Source organism: Oncorhynchus keta, unplaced genomic scaffold (genome assembly GCF_023373465.1).
Source record: "Oncorhynchus keta strain PuntledgeMale-10-30-2019 unplaced genomic scaffold, Oket_V2 Un_scaffold_180_pilon_pilon, whole genome shotgun sequence".
Lineage (NCBI taxonomy): Eukaryota > Metazoa > Chordata > Actinopteri > Salmoniformes > Salmonidae > Oncorhynchus > Oncorhynchus keta.
In genome coordinates this window covers 143,141-159,073 of record NW_026290834.1, presented here as the reverse complement: position 1 = coordinate 159,073, position 15,933 = coordinate 143,141, and the positions used below count along the sequence as shown (strand labels likewise).

Below are 15,933 nucleotides of genomic sequence, written 5' to 3'. Positions count from 1 at the left end.
AGGAAGGTAGAGGAGACAGGGGACAGGAAGGTAGAGGAGACAGGGGACAGGAAGGTAGAGGAGACAGGGGACAGGAAGGTAGAGGAGACAGGGGGCAGGAAGGTAGAGGAGACAGGGGACAGGAAGGTAGAAGAGACAGGGGGCAGGAAGGTAGAGGAGACAGGGGATAGGAAGGTAGAGGAGACAGAAGATAGGTAGGTAGAGGAGACAGAAGATATGTGGGTTCGATTCCCGGGACCACCCATACGTAGAATGTATGCACACATGACTGTAAGTCGCTTTGGATAAAAGCGTCTGCTAAATGGCATATATTATTATTATATTATAGGTAGGTAGAAGAGACAGGGGGCATGAAGGTAGAGGAGACAGGGGACAGGAAGGTAGAGGAGACAGGGGACAGGAAGGTAGAGGAGACAGGGGACAGGAAGGTAGAGGAGACAGGGGACAGGAAGGTAGAGGAGACAGGGGACAGGAAGGTAGAGGAGACAGGGGACAGGAAGGTAGAGGAGACAGGGGACAGGAAGGTAGAGGAGACAGGGGACAGGAAGGTAGAGGAGACAGGGGACAGGAAGGTAGAGGAGACAGGGGACAGGAAGGTAGAGGAGACAGGGGGCAGGAAGGTAGAGGAGACAGGGGGCAGGAAGGTAGAGGAGACAGGGGACAGGAAGGTAGAGGAGACAGGGGACAGGAAGGTAGAGGAGACAGGGGACAGGAAGGTAGAGGAGACAGGGGACAGGAAGGTAGAGGAGACAGGGGGCAGGTAGGTAGAGGAGACAGGGGGCAGGAAGGTAGAGGAGACAGGGGACAGGAAGGTAGAGGAGACAGGGGACAGGAAGGTAGAGGAGACAGGGGGCAGGGAGGTAGAGGAGACAGGAGATAGGAAGGTAGAGGAGACAGGGGTCAGGAAGGTAGAAGAGACAGGGGACAGGAAGGTAGAGGAGACAGGGGACAGGAAGGTAGAGGAGACAGGGGGCAGGAAGGTAGAGGAGACAGGGGACAGGAAGGTAGAGGAGACAGGGGGCAGGTAGGTAGAGGAGACAGGGGACAGGAAGGTAGAGGAGACAGGGGGCAGGAAGGTAGAGGAGACAGGGGACAGGTAGGTAGAGGAGACAGGGGGCAGGAAGGTAGAGGAGACAGGGGACAGGAAGGTAGAGGAGACAGGGGGCAGGTAGGTAGAGGAGACAGGGGACAGGAAGGTAGAGGAGACAGGGGACAGGAAGGTAGAGGAGACAGGGGACAGGAAGGTAGAGGAGACATAAGATAGGTAGGTAGAGGAGACAGGGGGCAGGTAGGTAGAAGAGACAGGGGGCATGAAGGTAGAGGAGACAGGGGACAGGAAGGTAGAGGAAGGATAGGTAGGTAGACAGGGGACAGGAAGGTAGAGAGACAGGGGGCAGGTAGGTAGAAGAGACAGGGGGCATGAAGGTAGAGGAGACAGGGGACAGGAAGGTAGAGGAGACAGGGGACAGGAAGGTAGAGGAGACAGGGGGCAGGAAGGTAGAGGAGACAGGGGACAGGAAGGTAGAGGAGACAGGGGACAGGAAGGTAGAGGAGACAGGGGACAGGAAGGTAGAGGAGACAGGGGGCAGGAAGGTAGAGGAGACAGGGGACAGGAAGGTAGAGGAGACAGGGGACAGGAAGGTAGAGGAGACAGGGGGCAGGAAGGTAGAGGAGACAGGGGACAGGAAGGTAGAGGAGACAGGGGGCAGGAAGGTAGAGGAGACAGGGGGCAGGTAGGTAGAGGAGACAGGGGACAGGAAGGTAGAGGAGACAGGGGGCAGGTAGGTAGAGGAGACAGGGGTCAGGAAGGTAGAGGAGACAGGGGACAGGAAGGTAGAGGAGACAGGGGACAGGAAGGTAGAGGAGACAGAAGATAGGTAGGTAGAGGAGACAGGGGGCAGGTAGGTAGAAGAGACAGGGGGCATGAAGGTAGAGGAGACAGGGGACAGGAAGGTAGAGGAGACATAAGATAGGTAGGTAGAGGAGACAGGGGGCAGGTAGGTAGAAGAGACAGGGGGCATGAAGGTAGAGGAGACAGGGGGCAGGAAGGTAGAGGAGACAGGGGACAGGTAGGTAGAGGAGACATAAGATAGGAAGGTAGAGGAGACAGGGGGCAGGTAGGTAGACAGAGAAGGTAGGGGACAGAAGATGGTAGGTAGAGGAGACAGGGGGTAGAGGAGACAGGGGACAGGAAGGTAGAGGAGACAGGGGACAGGAAGGTAGAGGAGACAGGGGACAGGAAGGTAGAGGAGACAGGGGACAGGAAGGTAGAGGAGACAGGGGACAGGAAGGTAGAGGAGACAGGGGGCAGGAAGGTAGAGGAGACAGGGGACAGGAAGGTAGAGGAGACAGGGGACAGGAAGGTAGAGGAGACAGGGGACAGGAAGGTAGAGGAGACAGGGGACAGGAAGGTAGAGGAGACAGGGGACAGGAAGGTAGAGGAGACAGGGGACAGGAAGGTAGAGGAGACAGGGGACAGGAAGGTAGAGGAGACAGGGGACAGGAAGGTAGAGGAGACAGGGGACAGGAAGGTAGAGGAGACAGGGGGCAGGAAGGTAGAGGAGACAGGGGACAGGAAGGTAGAGGAGACAGGGGACAGGAAGGTAGAGGAGACAGGGGACAGGAAGGTAGAGGAGACAGGGGACAGGAAGGTAGAGGAGACAGGGGACAGGAAGGTAGAGGAGACAGGGGACAGGAAGGTAGAGGAGACAGGGGGGAAGGTAGAGGAGACAGGGGACAGGAAGGTAGAGGAGACAGGGGACATGAAGGTAGAGGAGACAGAAGGAAGGAAGGAGACAGGGGACAGGAGAGGTAGAGGAGACAGGGGACAGGAAGGTAGAGGAGACAGGGGGCAGGAAGGTAGAGGAGACAGGGGGCAGGAAGGTAGAGGAGACAGGGGGCAGGAAGGTAGAGGAGACAGGGGACAGGAAGGTAGAGGAGACAGGGGACAGGAAGGTAGAGGAGACAGGGGGCAGGAAGGTAGAGGAGACAGGGGGCAGGTAGGTAGAGGAGACAGGGGTCAGGAAGGTAGAGGAGACAGGGGACAGGAAGGTAGAGGAGACAGGAGATAGGAAGGTAGAGGAGACAGGGGACAGGAAGGTAGAGGAGACAGGGGACAGGAAGGTAGAGGAGACAGGGGACAGGAAGGTAGAGGAGACAGGGGACAGGAAGGTAGAGGAGACAGGGGACAGGAAGGTAGAGGAGACAGGGGACAGGAAGGTAGAGGAGACAGGGGCAGGAAGGTAGAGGAGACAGGGGACAGGAAGGTAGAGGAGACAGGGGACAGGAAGGTAGAGGAGACAGAAGATAGGTAGGTAGAGGAGACAGGGGACAGGAAGGTAGAGGAGACAGGGGACAGGAAGGTAGAGGAGACAGGGGCAGGAAGGTAGAGGAGACAGGGGACAGGAAGGTAGAGGAGACAGGGGACAGGAAGGTAGAGGAGACAGAAGATAGGTAGGTAGAGGAGACAGGGGACAGGTAGGTAGAGGAGACAGGGGTCAGGAAGGTAGAGGAGACAGGGGTCAGGAAGGTAGAGGAGACAGGGGGCAGGAAGGTAGAGGAGACAGGTGGTAGGAAGGTAGAGGAGACAGGGGCAGGAAGGTAGAGGAGACAGGGGGCAGGAAGGTAGAGGAGACAGGGGGCAGGAAGGTAGAGGAGACAGGGGACAGGAAGGTAGAGGAGACAGGGGACAGGAAGGTAGAGGAGACAGGGGTCAGGAAGGTAGAGGAGACAGGTGGTAGGAAGGTAGAGGAGACAGAGGTTGGTTGTCACAGTGCTCCTAACTAAAACTCCAGAAGGTATTGTTCTCGTCTCAGAGCTATGAGACCCTGAGCTCAATGGTTCTAAAACTCCCTGCACTAAAACATCATGCCATGCTTTCTTGGACCAGGGACTTGATGCAATCACAGTCAAATTTACCTGAATAAATAAAGGTTTATTAAATATTAATCAATCAACAAATCAATCGATCGATCAATCAAAGAATCAATCCTAAATGTTCCCTCTCTTCCTCCCAGACCCATCCAGACTGCGGAACATGCATTGTTTCCCCCAGAGTTCCTCATCCATCTCCTGTTCCTGGACCTTCCCTGACTCCCACTGGGACTCCTATACCGTGGAGGTAATGGAACATCTCTCACAAACACACACCCTCTTTATGTCTTGTCTTATTTTTATACAAGTTGAGGTCAGGGTGTCTGATACCATTTCTCCCACTTTACTGAAGGCTTTGCAGGGATGTAGGATACCGTGTCAGTTGTACAACTGAATGCATTCAACTGAAATGTGCCTTCCTCATTTAAGCCAACCCCTCTAAATCAGAAAGGTGCGGGGGACTGCCTTAATTAACATCCACACCCAGGGAACAATGGGTTAACTGCCTTGTTTAGGGCAGAACGACAGATTGTTTTCCTTGTCAGGTCAGGGATTCGATCCAGCAACCTTTCGGTTAACCCATACATACACTATGTGGACACCCCTGTAAATTGGTGGATTCGGGCTATTTCAGCGACACCCGTTGCTGACAGGTGTATAAAATCACCCACACAGCCATGCAATCTCCATAGATGGCAGGTAGCTTACTGGTTTGAGGCAGGTAGCCTAGTGGTTAGAGGCAGGTAGCCTAGTGGTTAGAGGCAGGTAGCCTAGTGGTTAGAGGCAGGTAGCCTAGTGGTTTGAGGCAGGTAGCCTAGTGGTTAGAGGCAGGTAGCCTAGTGGTTAGAGGCAGGTAGCCTAGTGGTTAGAGGCAGGTAGCCTACTGGTTTGAGGCAGGTAGCCTAGTGGTTAGAGGCAGGTAGCCTAGTGGTTAGAGGCAGGTAGCCTAGTGGTTAGAGGCAGGGTAGCCTAATGGTTAGAGGCAGGTAGCCTAGTGGTTAGAGGCAGGTAGCCTAGTGGTTAGAGGCAGGTAGCCTAGTGGTTAGAGGCAGGTAGCCTAGTGGTTAGAGGCAGGTAGCCTAGTGGTTAGAGGCAGGTAGCCTAGTGGTTAGAGGCAGGTAGCCTAGTGGTTAGAGGCAGGTAGCCTAGTGGTTAGAGGCAGGTAGCCTAGTGGTTTGAGGCAGGTAGCCTAGTGGTTAGAGGCAGGTAGCCTAGTGGTTAGAGGGGTAGCCTAGTGGTTAGAGGCAGGTAGCCTAGTGGTTAGAGGCAGGGTAGCCTAGTGGTTAGAGGCAGGTAGCCTAGTGGTTAGAGGCAGGTAGCCTAGTGGTTAGAGGCAGGTAGCCTAGTGGTTAGAGGCAGGTAGCCTAGTGGTTAGAGGCAGGTAGCCTAGTGGTTAGAGGCAGGTAGCCTAGTGGTTAGAGGCAGGTAGCCTAGTGGTTAGAGGCAGGTAGCCTAGTGGTTAGAGGCAGGTAGCCTAGTGGTTAGAGGCAGGTAGCCTAATGGTTAGAGGCAGGTAGCCTAATGGTTAGAGGCAGGTAGCCTAGTGGTTAGAGGCAGGTAGCCTAGTGGTTAGAGGCAGGTAGCCTAGTGGTTAGAGGCAGGGTTAGAGGCAGGTAGCCTAGTGGTTAGAGGCAGGTAGCCTAGTGGTTAGAGGCAGGTAGCCTAGTGGTTAGAGCCAGGTAGCCTAGTGGTTAGAGGCAGGTAGCCTAGTGGTTAGAGGCAGGTAGCCTAGTGGTTAGAGGCAGGTAGCCTAGTGGTTAGAGGCAGGTAGCCTAGTGGTTAGAGCCAGGTAGCCTAGTGGTTAGAGGCAGGTAGCCTAGTGGTTAGAGCCAGGTAGCCTAGTGGTTAGAGGCCAGGTAGCCTAGTGGTTAGAGCCAGGTAGCCTAGTGGTTAGAGCCAGGTAGCCTAGTGGTTAGAGGCAGGTAGCCTAGTGGTTAGAGCCAGGTAGCCTAGTGGTTAGAGCCAGGTAGCCTAGTGGTTAGAGCCAGGTAGCCTAGTGGTTAGAGGCAGGTAGCCTAGTGGTTAGAGGCAGGTAGCCTAGTGGTTAGAGCAGGTAGCCTAGTGGTTAGAGGCAGGTAGCCTAGTGGTTAGAGGCAGGTAGCCTAGTGGTTAGAGCCAGGTAGCCTAGTGGTTAGAGCCAGGAAGCCTAGTGGTTAGAGGCAGCCTAGCCAGGTGGCCTAGTGGTTAGAGGCAGGTAGCCTAGTGGTTAGGTAGCCTAGTGGTTAGAGCCCAGTGAATAGCCAGGTAGCCTAGTGGTTAGAATAGTCCAGGTAGAATAGTGGTTAGCCTGGTAGCCTAGCCCAGTAGAATAGAGTAGAATAGCAGGTAGCCTAGTGGTTAGAGGCAGGTAGCCCAGTGGTTAGAGGCAGGTAGCCCAGTAGTGGTTAGAGGCAGGTAGCCCAGTGTTTAGAGGCAGGTAGCCCAGTGGTTAGAGGAATAGCAGCCCAGGTAGCCTAGTGGTTAGAGCCAGGTAGAATAGTGGTTAGAGCCAGGAATAGCCTAGTGGTTAGCCCAGTAGGTAGCCTAGTGGTTAGAGCCAGGTAGCCTAGTGGTTAGAGAATAGGTAGCCTAGTGGTTAGAGGAATAGCCCAGTAGAATAGTCCAGTAGAATAGCCTAGTGGTTAGAGGCAGAATAGCCTAGTGGTTAGAGGCAGGTAGCCTAGTGGTTAGAGAAGGTAGCCTAGTAGAATGAATAGCCCAGTAGAATAGCCCAGAGGCAGGTAGCCTAGTGGTTAGAGGCAGGAATAGCCTAGTAGTTAGAGGCAGGTAGCCTAGTGGTTAGAGCCAGGTAGAATAGTGGTGAATAGAGCAAATAGCTGAATAGCCCAGTGGTTAGAGCCCAGTAGAAAGCCCAGTTGACCCACTGGGCCGTTATTGAAAATAAGCCAGTTATTTTAACTGAGCCTGGTAAAATAGACAAACACTGGCAGTAGAATAGCCCAGTAGAATAGCCCAGTAGAATAGCCCAGTAGCCCAGTAGAATAGCCCAGTAGAATAGCCCAGTAGAATAGCCCAGTAGAATAGCCCAGTAGAATAGCCCAGTAGAATAGTCCAGTAGAATAGCCCAGTAGAATAGCCCAGTAGAATAGCCCAGTAGAATAGCCCAGTAGAATAGCCCAGTAGAATAGCCCAGTAGAATAGCCCAGTAGCCCAGTAGAATAGCCCAGTAGAATAGCCCAGTAGAATAGCCCAGTAGAATAGCCCAGTAGAATAGCCCAGTAGAATGGCCAGTAGAATAGCCCAGTAGAATAGTGTCCAGTAGAATAGCCAGTAGAATGGTAGTGTCTAGCAACCAGTAAGTGGTATAGCCCAGTAGAACCAGCTGTGAATGGCCCAGTAGCTCCAGCTGTGATAGCCCAGTGTGAGAATAGCCCAGTAGAATAGTGTCCAGCAAATAGCCCAGTAGAATGGTAGTGTCCAGTAGAATAGCCCAGTAGAATAGCCCAGAGTAGAATAGCCCAGCTGTGAAAAGAGTGTCCAGACAGAATAGTGTCTAGGAGCAGTAACAGCCCAGCTGTGAAGTGGTAGTGTCTAGGGATAACAACCAGTAGAATGGTAGCCCAGTAGAATAGTGTCTAGGAGCAGTAGAATAGCCCAGTAGAATAGCCCAGTAGAATGGTAGCCCAGCTGTGAATAGCCCAGTAGAATAGCCCAGTGGTAGAATAGCAACCAGCTGTGAATGGTAGCCCAGTAGAATGTCTAGGAATAGCCCAGCTCAGCTGTGAATGGCCCAGTAGAATAGCTCCAGTAGAATGTCTAGCCCAGCTAGAATAGTGTCTAGGAGCAACAACCCAGCTAGAATAGCCCAGTAGAATAGCCCAGTAGTGTAGCCCAGCTAGAATGGTAGTGTCTAGGAGCAACAACAGCTCAGCTGTGAAGTGGTAGTGTCAGTAGAATAGCCCAGTGAAGTGGTAGTGTCTAGGAGCAACAGCCCAGCTGTGAAGTAGCCCAGTAGAATAGCTCAGCTGTGAAGTGGTAGTAGAATCAGCCAGCTAGAAGTGGTAGTAGAATAGCCCAGTGGTAGAATAGCCAACAACAGCTAGCTGTGAAGTGGTAGTGTCTAGTAGAATAGCCCAGTAGAATGGTAGTGTCAGTAGAATAGCTCAGCTGTGAAGTGGTAGTGTCTAGGAGCCAGTCAGCTGTGAATGCCCAACAGCTAGAGGAGCAACAACAGCTCAGCTGAAGTGGTAGTGTCTAGGAGCAACAACAGCTCAGCTGTGAAGTGGTAGTGTCTAGAATAACAACAGCTCAGCTGTGAAGTGGCCCAGTGTCTAGAAACAGCCAGCTGTGAAGTGGTAATAGGAGCAACAACAGCTCAGCTGTGAAGTGCCCAGCTAGCTGTGAAGCCCAGTGTCTAGGAGCAACAACAGCTCAGCTGTGAAGTGGTAGTGTCTAGGGGCAACAACAGCTCAGCTGTGAAGTGGTAGTGTCAGTAGAACAGCCCAGCTGTGAAGTGGTAGTGTCAGTAACAAAGTGGTAGTAGCAACAGCTCAGCTGTGAAGTGGTAGTGTCTAGGAGCAACCAGCTCAGCTGTGAAGTGGTAGTGTCTAGGGAACAGCTAGAATAGTGTCTAGGGGCCAGTAGAATAGCCCAGTAGCTGTGAAGTGGTAGTGTCTAGGAGCAACCAGTAGCCCAGCTGAATGGTAGTGTCTAGGAGCAACAACAGCTCAGCTGTGAAGTGGTAGTGTCTAGGAGCAACAACAGCTCAGCTGTGAAGTGGTAGTGTCTAGGGGCAACAACAGCTCAGCTGTGAAGTGGTAGTGTCTAGGAGCAACAACAGCTCAGCTGTGAAGTGGTAGTGTCTAGGAGCAACAACAGCCCAGCTGTGAAGTGGTAGTGTCTAGGAGCAACAACAGCTCAGCTGTGAAGTGGTAGTGTCTAGGGCAACAACAGCTCAGCTGTGAAGTGGTAGTGTCTAGGAGCAACCAGCTCAGCTGTGAAGTGGTAGTGTCTAGGAGCAACAACAGCTCAGCTGTGAAGTGGTAGTGTCTAGGGGCAACAACAGCTCAGCTGTGAAGTGGTAGTGTCTAGGGGCAACAACAGCTCAGCTGTGAAGTGGTAGTGTCTAGAGCAACAACAGCTCAGCTGTGAAGTGGTAGTGTCTAGGAGCAACAACAGCTCAGCTGTGAAGTGGTAGTGTCTAGGGGCAACAACAGCTCAGCTGTGAAGTGGTAGTGTCTAGGAGCAACAACAGCTCAGCTGTGAAGTGGTAGTGTCTAGGAGCAACAACAGCTCAGCTAGGAGCAACAACAGAAAGTGGTAGTGTCTAAGCAACAACAGCTCAGCTGTGAAGTGGTAGTGTCTAGGAGCAACAACAGCTCAGCTGTGAAGTGGTAGTGTCTAGGGCAGCAGCTGTGAAGTGGTAGTGTCTACAGCTCAGCTGTGAAGTGGTAGTGTCTAGGAGCAACAACAGCTCAGCTGTGAAGTGGTAGTGTCTAGGAGCAACAACAGCTCAGCTGTGAAGTGGTAGTGTCTAGGAGCAACAACAGCTCAGCTGTGAAGTGGTAGTGTCTAGGAGCAGCTGTGAAGTGGTAGTGTCTAGGACAACAACGGCTCAGCTGTGAAGTGGTAGTGTCTAGGAGCAACAACAGCTCAGCTGTGAAGTGGTAGTGTCTAGGAGCAACAACAGCTCAGCTGTGAAGTGGTAGTGTCTAGGAGCAACAACAGCTCAGCTGTGAAGTGGTAGTGTCTAGGAGCAACAACGGCTCAGCTGTGAAGTGGTAGTGTCTAGGAGCAACAACAGCTCAGCTGTGAAGTGGTGGTAGTGTCTAGGGTAGCAACAACAGCTCAGCTGTGAAGTGGTGTGTCTAGTGCAACAACAACAGCTCAGCTGTGAAGTGGTAGTGTCTAGGAGCAACAACAGCTCAGCTGTGAAGTGGTAGTGTCTAGGAGCAACAACAGCTCAGCTGTCAAGTGGTAGTGTCTAAGTGGTAGTGTCTAGGAGCAACAACAGCTCAGCTGTGAAGTGGTAGTGTCTAGGGCAACAACAGCTCAGCTGTGAAGTGGTAGTGTCTAGGAGCAACAACAGCTCAGCTGTGAAGTGGTAGTGTCTAGGAGCAACAACAGCTCAGCTGTGAAGTGGTAGTGTCTAGGAGCAACAACAGCTCAGCTGTGAAGTGGTAGTGTCTAGGAGCAACAACGGCTCAGCTGTGAAGTGGTAGTGTCTAGGAGCAACAACAGCTCAGCTGTGAAGTGGTAGTGTCTAGGAGCAACAACAGCTCAGCTGTGAAGTGGTAGTGTCTAGGAGCAACAACAGCTCAGCTGTGAAGTGGTAGTGTCTAGGAGCAACAACAGCTCAGCTGTGAAGTGGTAGTGTCTAGGGGCAACAACAGCTCAGCTGTGAAGTGGTAGTGTCTAGGAGCAACAACAGCTCAGCTGTGAAGTGGTAGTGTCTAGGGGCAACAACAGCTCAGCTGTGAAGTGGTAGTGTCTAGGAGCAACAAGCTGTGAAGTGGTAGTGTCTAGCTAGGAGCAACAGCTGTGAAGTGGTAGTGTCTAGGAGCAACAACAGCTCAGCTGTGAAGTGGTAGTGTCTAGGAGCAACAACAGCTCAGCTGTGAAGTGGTAGTGTCTAGGAGCAACAACAGCTCAGCTGTGAAGTGGTAGTGTCTAGGAGCAACAACAGCTCAGCTGTGAAGTGGTAGTGTCTAGGAGCAACAACAGCTCAGCTCAGCTGTGAAGTGGTAGTGTCTAGGAGCAACAACAGCTCAGCTGTGAAGTGGTAGTGTCTAGGAGCAACAACAGCTCAGCTCAGCTGTGAAGTGGTAGTGTCTAGGAGCAACAACGGCTCAGCTGTGAAGTGGTAGGCCACACAAGCTCACAGAACGGGACCATTGAGTGAAGCAGTACGTAGCGCATCAACATCATCTGTCGTCGTTGGCAACACTCACGACCGAGTTCCAAACTGCCTCTGGAAGCAACGTCAGCTGTTCATTGGGAGCTTCATAAAATGGGTTTCCATGGCCGAGCAGCCGGACACAAGCCTAAGATCACCATGCGCATTGTCAAGCGTCGTCTAGAAGGGTGTAAAGCTCACCACCATTGGACTCTTGAGCAGTGGAAACGTGTTCCCTGGAGGGATGAATCATGGTTCACCATCTGGCAGGCCAACAGGCAAATCTGGTTTTGGTGGATGCCAGGAGAACGCTACCTGCCCCAATGCATAGTGCCAACTGTAAAGTTTGTTGGGGGAGGAATAATGCTCTGGGGCTGTTTTTCATGTTTCGGGCCTGACCCATTAGTTCCAGTGAAGGGAAATCTTAACACTGCAGCATACAATGACATTCTAGACGATTCTGTGCTTCCAACTTTGTGGCAACAGTTTGACTTTGCGGCAACAGTTTGACTTTGTGGCAACAGTTTGACTTTGTGGCAACAACTGTCCTGTTTCAGCATAATGGCCCCGTGCACAAAGCGAGGTCCATCATACAGAAATGCTTTGTCGAGATCGTGGAAGAACTTAACTTGCCTGCACAAAGCCGTGACCTCAACCCCATCGAACACCTTTAGGATGAATTGGAACGCTGACTGCGAGTCAGGCCTAATCGCCCAACATCAGCACCCACAAATGCTCTTGTGGCTGAATGGAAGCAAGTCCCCGCAGCAATGTTCCAACATCTAGTGGAAAGCCTTCCCAGAAGAGTGGAGGCTGTTATAGCAGCAATGTTCCAACATCTAGTGGAAAGCCTTCCCAGAAGAGTGGAGGCTGTTATAGCAGCAATGTTCCAACATCTAGTGGAAAGCCTTCTCAGAAGAGTGGAGGCTGTTATAGCAGCAATGTTCCAACATCTAGTGGAAAGCCTTCCCAGAAGAGTGGAGGCTGTTATAGCAGCAATGTTCCAACATCTAGTGGAAAGCCTTCCCAGAAGAGTGGAGGCTGTTATAGCAGCAATGTTCCAACGTCTAGTGGAAAGCCTTCCCAGAAGAGTGGAGGCTGTTATAGCAGCAATGTTCCAACATCTAGTGGAAAGCCTTCCCAGAAGAGTGGAGGCTGTTATAGCAGAAATGTTCCAACAACTAGTGGAAAGCCTTCCCAGAAGAGTGGAGGCTGTTATTCAGCAATGTTCCAACATCTACCTTCCCAGAAGAGTAGAGACTGTTATAGTGTTCCAACAACTAGTGGAAAGCCTTCCCAGAAGAGTGGAGGCTGTTATAGCAGCAATGTTCCAACATCTAGTGGAAAGCCTTCCCAGAAGAGTGGAGGCTGTTATAGCAGCAATGTTCCAACATCTAGTGGAAAGCCTTCCCAGAAGAGTGGAGGCTGTTATAGCGGCAAAGTGGGACCAACTCCTTATTCAGTTACATTACTCAGCTAGTGCTGAAGTAAAACATGGAATGGACTTCAGTAATCAGTTGTCATTATGTTGAAAACATGGAGTGGACTAAGCATGTTGAAAACAGTTGTTCAGTAATCAGTTGTCATTATGAAAACATGGAGTGGACTAATCAGTTGTCAGTATGTTGAAAACATGGAGTGGACTTCAGTAATCAGTTGTCATTATGTTGAAAACATGGAGTGGACTAATCAGTTGTCAGCATGTTGAAAACATGGAGTAGACTTCAGTAATCAGTTGTCATTATGTTGAAAACATGGATAATCAGTTGTCAGCATGAAAACATGGAGTGGACTAATCAGTAATCAGTTGTCATGGAGTGGACTAATCAGTATGTTGAAAACATGGAGTGGACTAATCAGTTGTCAGCATGTTGAAAACATGGAGTGGACTAATCAGTTGTCAGCATGTTGAAAACATGGAGTAGACTTCAGTAATCAGTTGTCATTATGTTGAAAACATGGAGTGGACTAATCAGTTGTCAGTATGTTGAAAATAATAATAATAATAATAATAATATATGCCATTTAGCAGACGCTTTTATCCAAAGCGACTTACAGTCATGTGTGCATACATTCTATGTATGGGTGGTCCCGGGGATCGACCCCACTACCCTGGCGTTACAAGCGCCATGCTCTACCAACTGAGCTACAGAAGGACCACTAAGAAGGAAAACATGGAGTGGACTATTAAAGTTGTCAGTATGTTGAAAACAAGGAGTGGACTATTAAAGTTGTCAGTATGTTGAAAACAAGGAGTGGACTACAGTAATGTCCACTACCCCCCAGGTGCGTCAGCAGGACAGCTGGGAGCTGGTGTACGCCCTGCGTCTGGCCCAGGATAGTACCTTACTCAGCCTGGAGAACCTACAGCCTTACAGGAGATACAACGTGGCTGTCAGAGTGGCCTCAGCTGGACTCAGCAGCCCCGCCGTGGAGGAGAACGTGGTCACCATGATCGACCGTGAGTAACTACCTATACCGGCTGACAACCGGAGTTGTATCTTAGACCCCATCCAAGAGTAGAGTTTATCTGCTGTAAGATCCAGACCCACAATCACCATGACAATAAACCAGGTCACCACACAGAACCACCACACCAGATGACGCCAAACAACATCCGAGTGACACAATGGTTGGTGGGATTTAGCTGTCCCAACATGCTGATATGTGACCTGTTAAATGACCTGTTAAATGACCTGCTAAATGACCTGCTAAATGACCTGTTAAATGACCTGCTAAATGACCCATTAAATGACCTGCTAAATGACCTGCTAAATGACCTGTTAAATGACCTGCTAAATGACCCATTAAATGACCTGCTAAATGACCTGCTAAATGACCTGTTAAATGACCTGTTAAATGACCTGCTAAATGACCTGCTAAATGACCTGCTAAATGACCTGTTAAATGACCTGCTAAATGACCTGTTAAATGACCTGCTAAATGACCCATTAAATGACCTGTTAAATGACCCATTAAATGACCTGTTAAATGACCCATTAAATGACCTGTTAAATGACTCATTAAATGACCTGTTAAATGACCTGCTAGATGACCTGCTAAATGACCTGCTAAATGACCTGTTAAATGACCTGCTAAATGACCTGCTAAATGACCTGTTAAATGACCTGTTAAATGACCTGCTAAATGACCTGTTAAATGACCTGTTAAATGACCTGCTAAATGACCTGCTAAATGACCTGCTAAATGACCCATTAAATGACCTGCTAAATGACCTGTTAAATGACCTGCTAAATGACCTGCTAAATGACCTGTTAAATGACCTGTTAAATGACCCATTAAATGACCTATTAAATGACCTGCTAAATGACCTGCTAAATGACCTGCTAAATGACCTGCTAAATGACCTGCTAAATGACCCATTAAATGACCTGCTAAATGACCTGTTAAATGACCTGTTAAATGACCTGTTAAATTACCTGTTAAATGACCTGCTAAATGACCTGCTAAATGACCTGCTAAATGACCTGCTAAATGACCTGTTAAATGACCTGCTAAATGACCTGCTAAATGACCTGTTAAATGACCTGTTAAATGACCTGCTAAATGACCTGCTAAATGACCTGCTAAATGACCCATTAAATGACCTGTTAAATGACCTGCTAAATGACCTGCTAAATGACCCATTAAATGACCTGCTAAATGACCTGTTAAATGACCTGTTAAATGACCTGCTAAATGACCTGTTAAATGACCTGCTAAATGACCTGTTAAATGACCTGCTAAATGACCCATTAAATGACCTGCTAAATAACCCATTAAATGACCTGCTAAATGACCTGCTAAATGACCTGTTAAATGACCTGTTAAATGACCCACTAAATGACCTGCTAAATGACCTGCTAAATGACCCATTAAATGACCTGCTAAATGACCTGCTAAATGACCCATTAAATGACCTGCTAAATGACCTGTTAAATGACCTGCTAAATGACCTGTTAAATGACCTGCTAAATGACCTGTTAAATGACCTGCTAAATGACCCATTAAATGACCTGCTAAATGACCTGCTAAATGACCTGCTAAATGACCTGTTAAATGACCTGCTAAATGACCCATTAAATGACCTGCTAAATGACCTGCTAAATGACCTGCTAAATGACCTGCTAAATGACCTGTTAAATGACCTGCTAAATGACCTGCTAAATGACCTGCTAAATGACCTGCTAAATGACCCCTTCTCTGGAGGGATGAATCACGGTTCACCATCTGGCAGTCCGACAGACAAATCTGGGTTTGGCAGATGCCAGGAGAACGCTACCTGCCCCAATGCATAGTGCCAACTGTAAAGTTTGGTGGGGGAGGAATAATGGTCTGGGGCTGTTTTTCAGTAGTAGTGTTTCTAACAGTAGTAGTGTTTCTACCAGTAGTAGTGTTTCTACCAATAGTAATGTTTCTAACAGTAGTAATGTTTCTACCAGTAGTAGTGTTTCTAACAGTAGTAGTGTTTCTACCAGTAGTAGTGTTTCTATCAGTAGTAGTGTTTCTAACAGTAGTAGTGTTTCTACCAGTAGTAGTGTTTCTACCAGTAGTAGTGTTTCTACCAGTAGTAGTGTTTCTACCGGTAGTAGTGTTTCTACCGGTAGTAGTGTTTCTACCAGTAGTAGTGTTTCTAACGGTAGTAGTGTTTCTACCGGTAGTAGTGTTTCTACCAGTAGTAATGTTTCTACCAGTAGTAGTGTTTCTACCAGTAGTAGTGTTTCTACCAGTAGTAGTGTTTCTACCAGTAGTAGTGTTTCTAACCGTAGTAGTGTTTCTACCAGTAGTAGTGTTTCTATCAGTAGTAGTGTTTCTACCAGTACTAGTGTTTCTACCAGTAGTAGTGTTTCTAACAGTAGTAGTGTTTCTAACAGTAGTAGTGTTTCTATCAGTAGTAGTGATTCTAACAGTAGTAGTGTTTCTACCAGTAGTAGTGTTTCTAACAGTAGTAGTGTTTCTAACAGTAGTAGTGTTTCTAACAGTAGTAGTGCTTCTAACAGTAGTAGTGTAGTAGTGTTTCTAACAGTAGTAGTGTTTCTAACAGTAGTAGTGTTTCTAACAGTAGTAGTGTAGTAGTGTTTCTAACAGTAGTAGTGTTTCTAACAGTAGTAGTGTTTCTAACGGTAGTAGTGTTTCTACCTCCGTGGAGGTCCCTTCCATTCCATATCCGACTCTCTCTACCTGACAAGTCTCTCAATTTGCACTGCTTTGCCGTGGCATTGGTC

The 15,933-nt window shown here is 49.3% G+C and overlaps 1 protein-coding gene and 2 long non-coding RNA genes across 3 annotated transcripts in view; 2 read left to right on the top strand and 1 right to left on the bottom strand.

The window, feature by feature from the left end:
• LOC118381850 (receptor-type tyrosine-protein phosphatase beta-like) overlaps positions 1-15,933 on the top strand; it is a 147,917-nt gene that overhangs the window by 77,504 nt on the left and 54,480 nt on the right. Inside the window, exons 16-17 of the mRNA XM_052514573.1 lie at positions 4,017-4,120; positions 12,995-13,169. Coding sequence (XP_052370533.1) covers positions 4,017-4,120; positions 12,995-13,169 — 279 coding nt within the window. The remainder of the gene's footprint in view (positions 1-4,016; positions 4,121-12,994; positions 13,170-15,933) is intronic.
• Positions 150-3,515, top strand: LOC127927863 (uncharacterized). Its single transcript, XR_008129359.1, has 4 exons — positions 150-198; positions 1,834-1,881; positions 3,267-3,338; positions 3,434-3,515. It is a non-coding gene; the product is annotated as an uncharacterized LOC127927863 (long non-coding RNA).
• LOC127927864 (uncharacterized) lies at positions 13,837-14,635 on the bottom strand. Its single transcript, XR_008129360.1, has 3 exons — positions 14,569-14,635; positions 13,981-14,016; positions 13,837-13,884 (listed from the first exon to the last, which is right to left on the bottom strand). It is a non-coding gene; the product is annotated as an uncharacterized LOC127927864 (long non-coding RNA).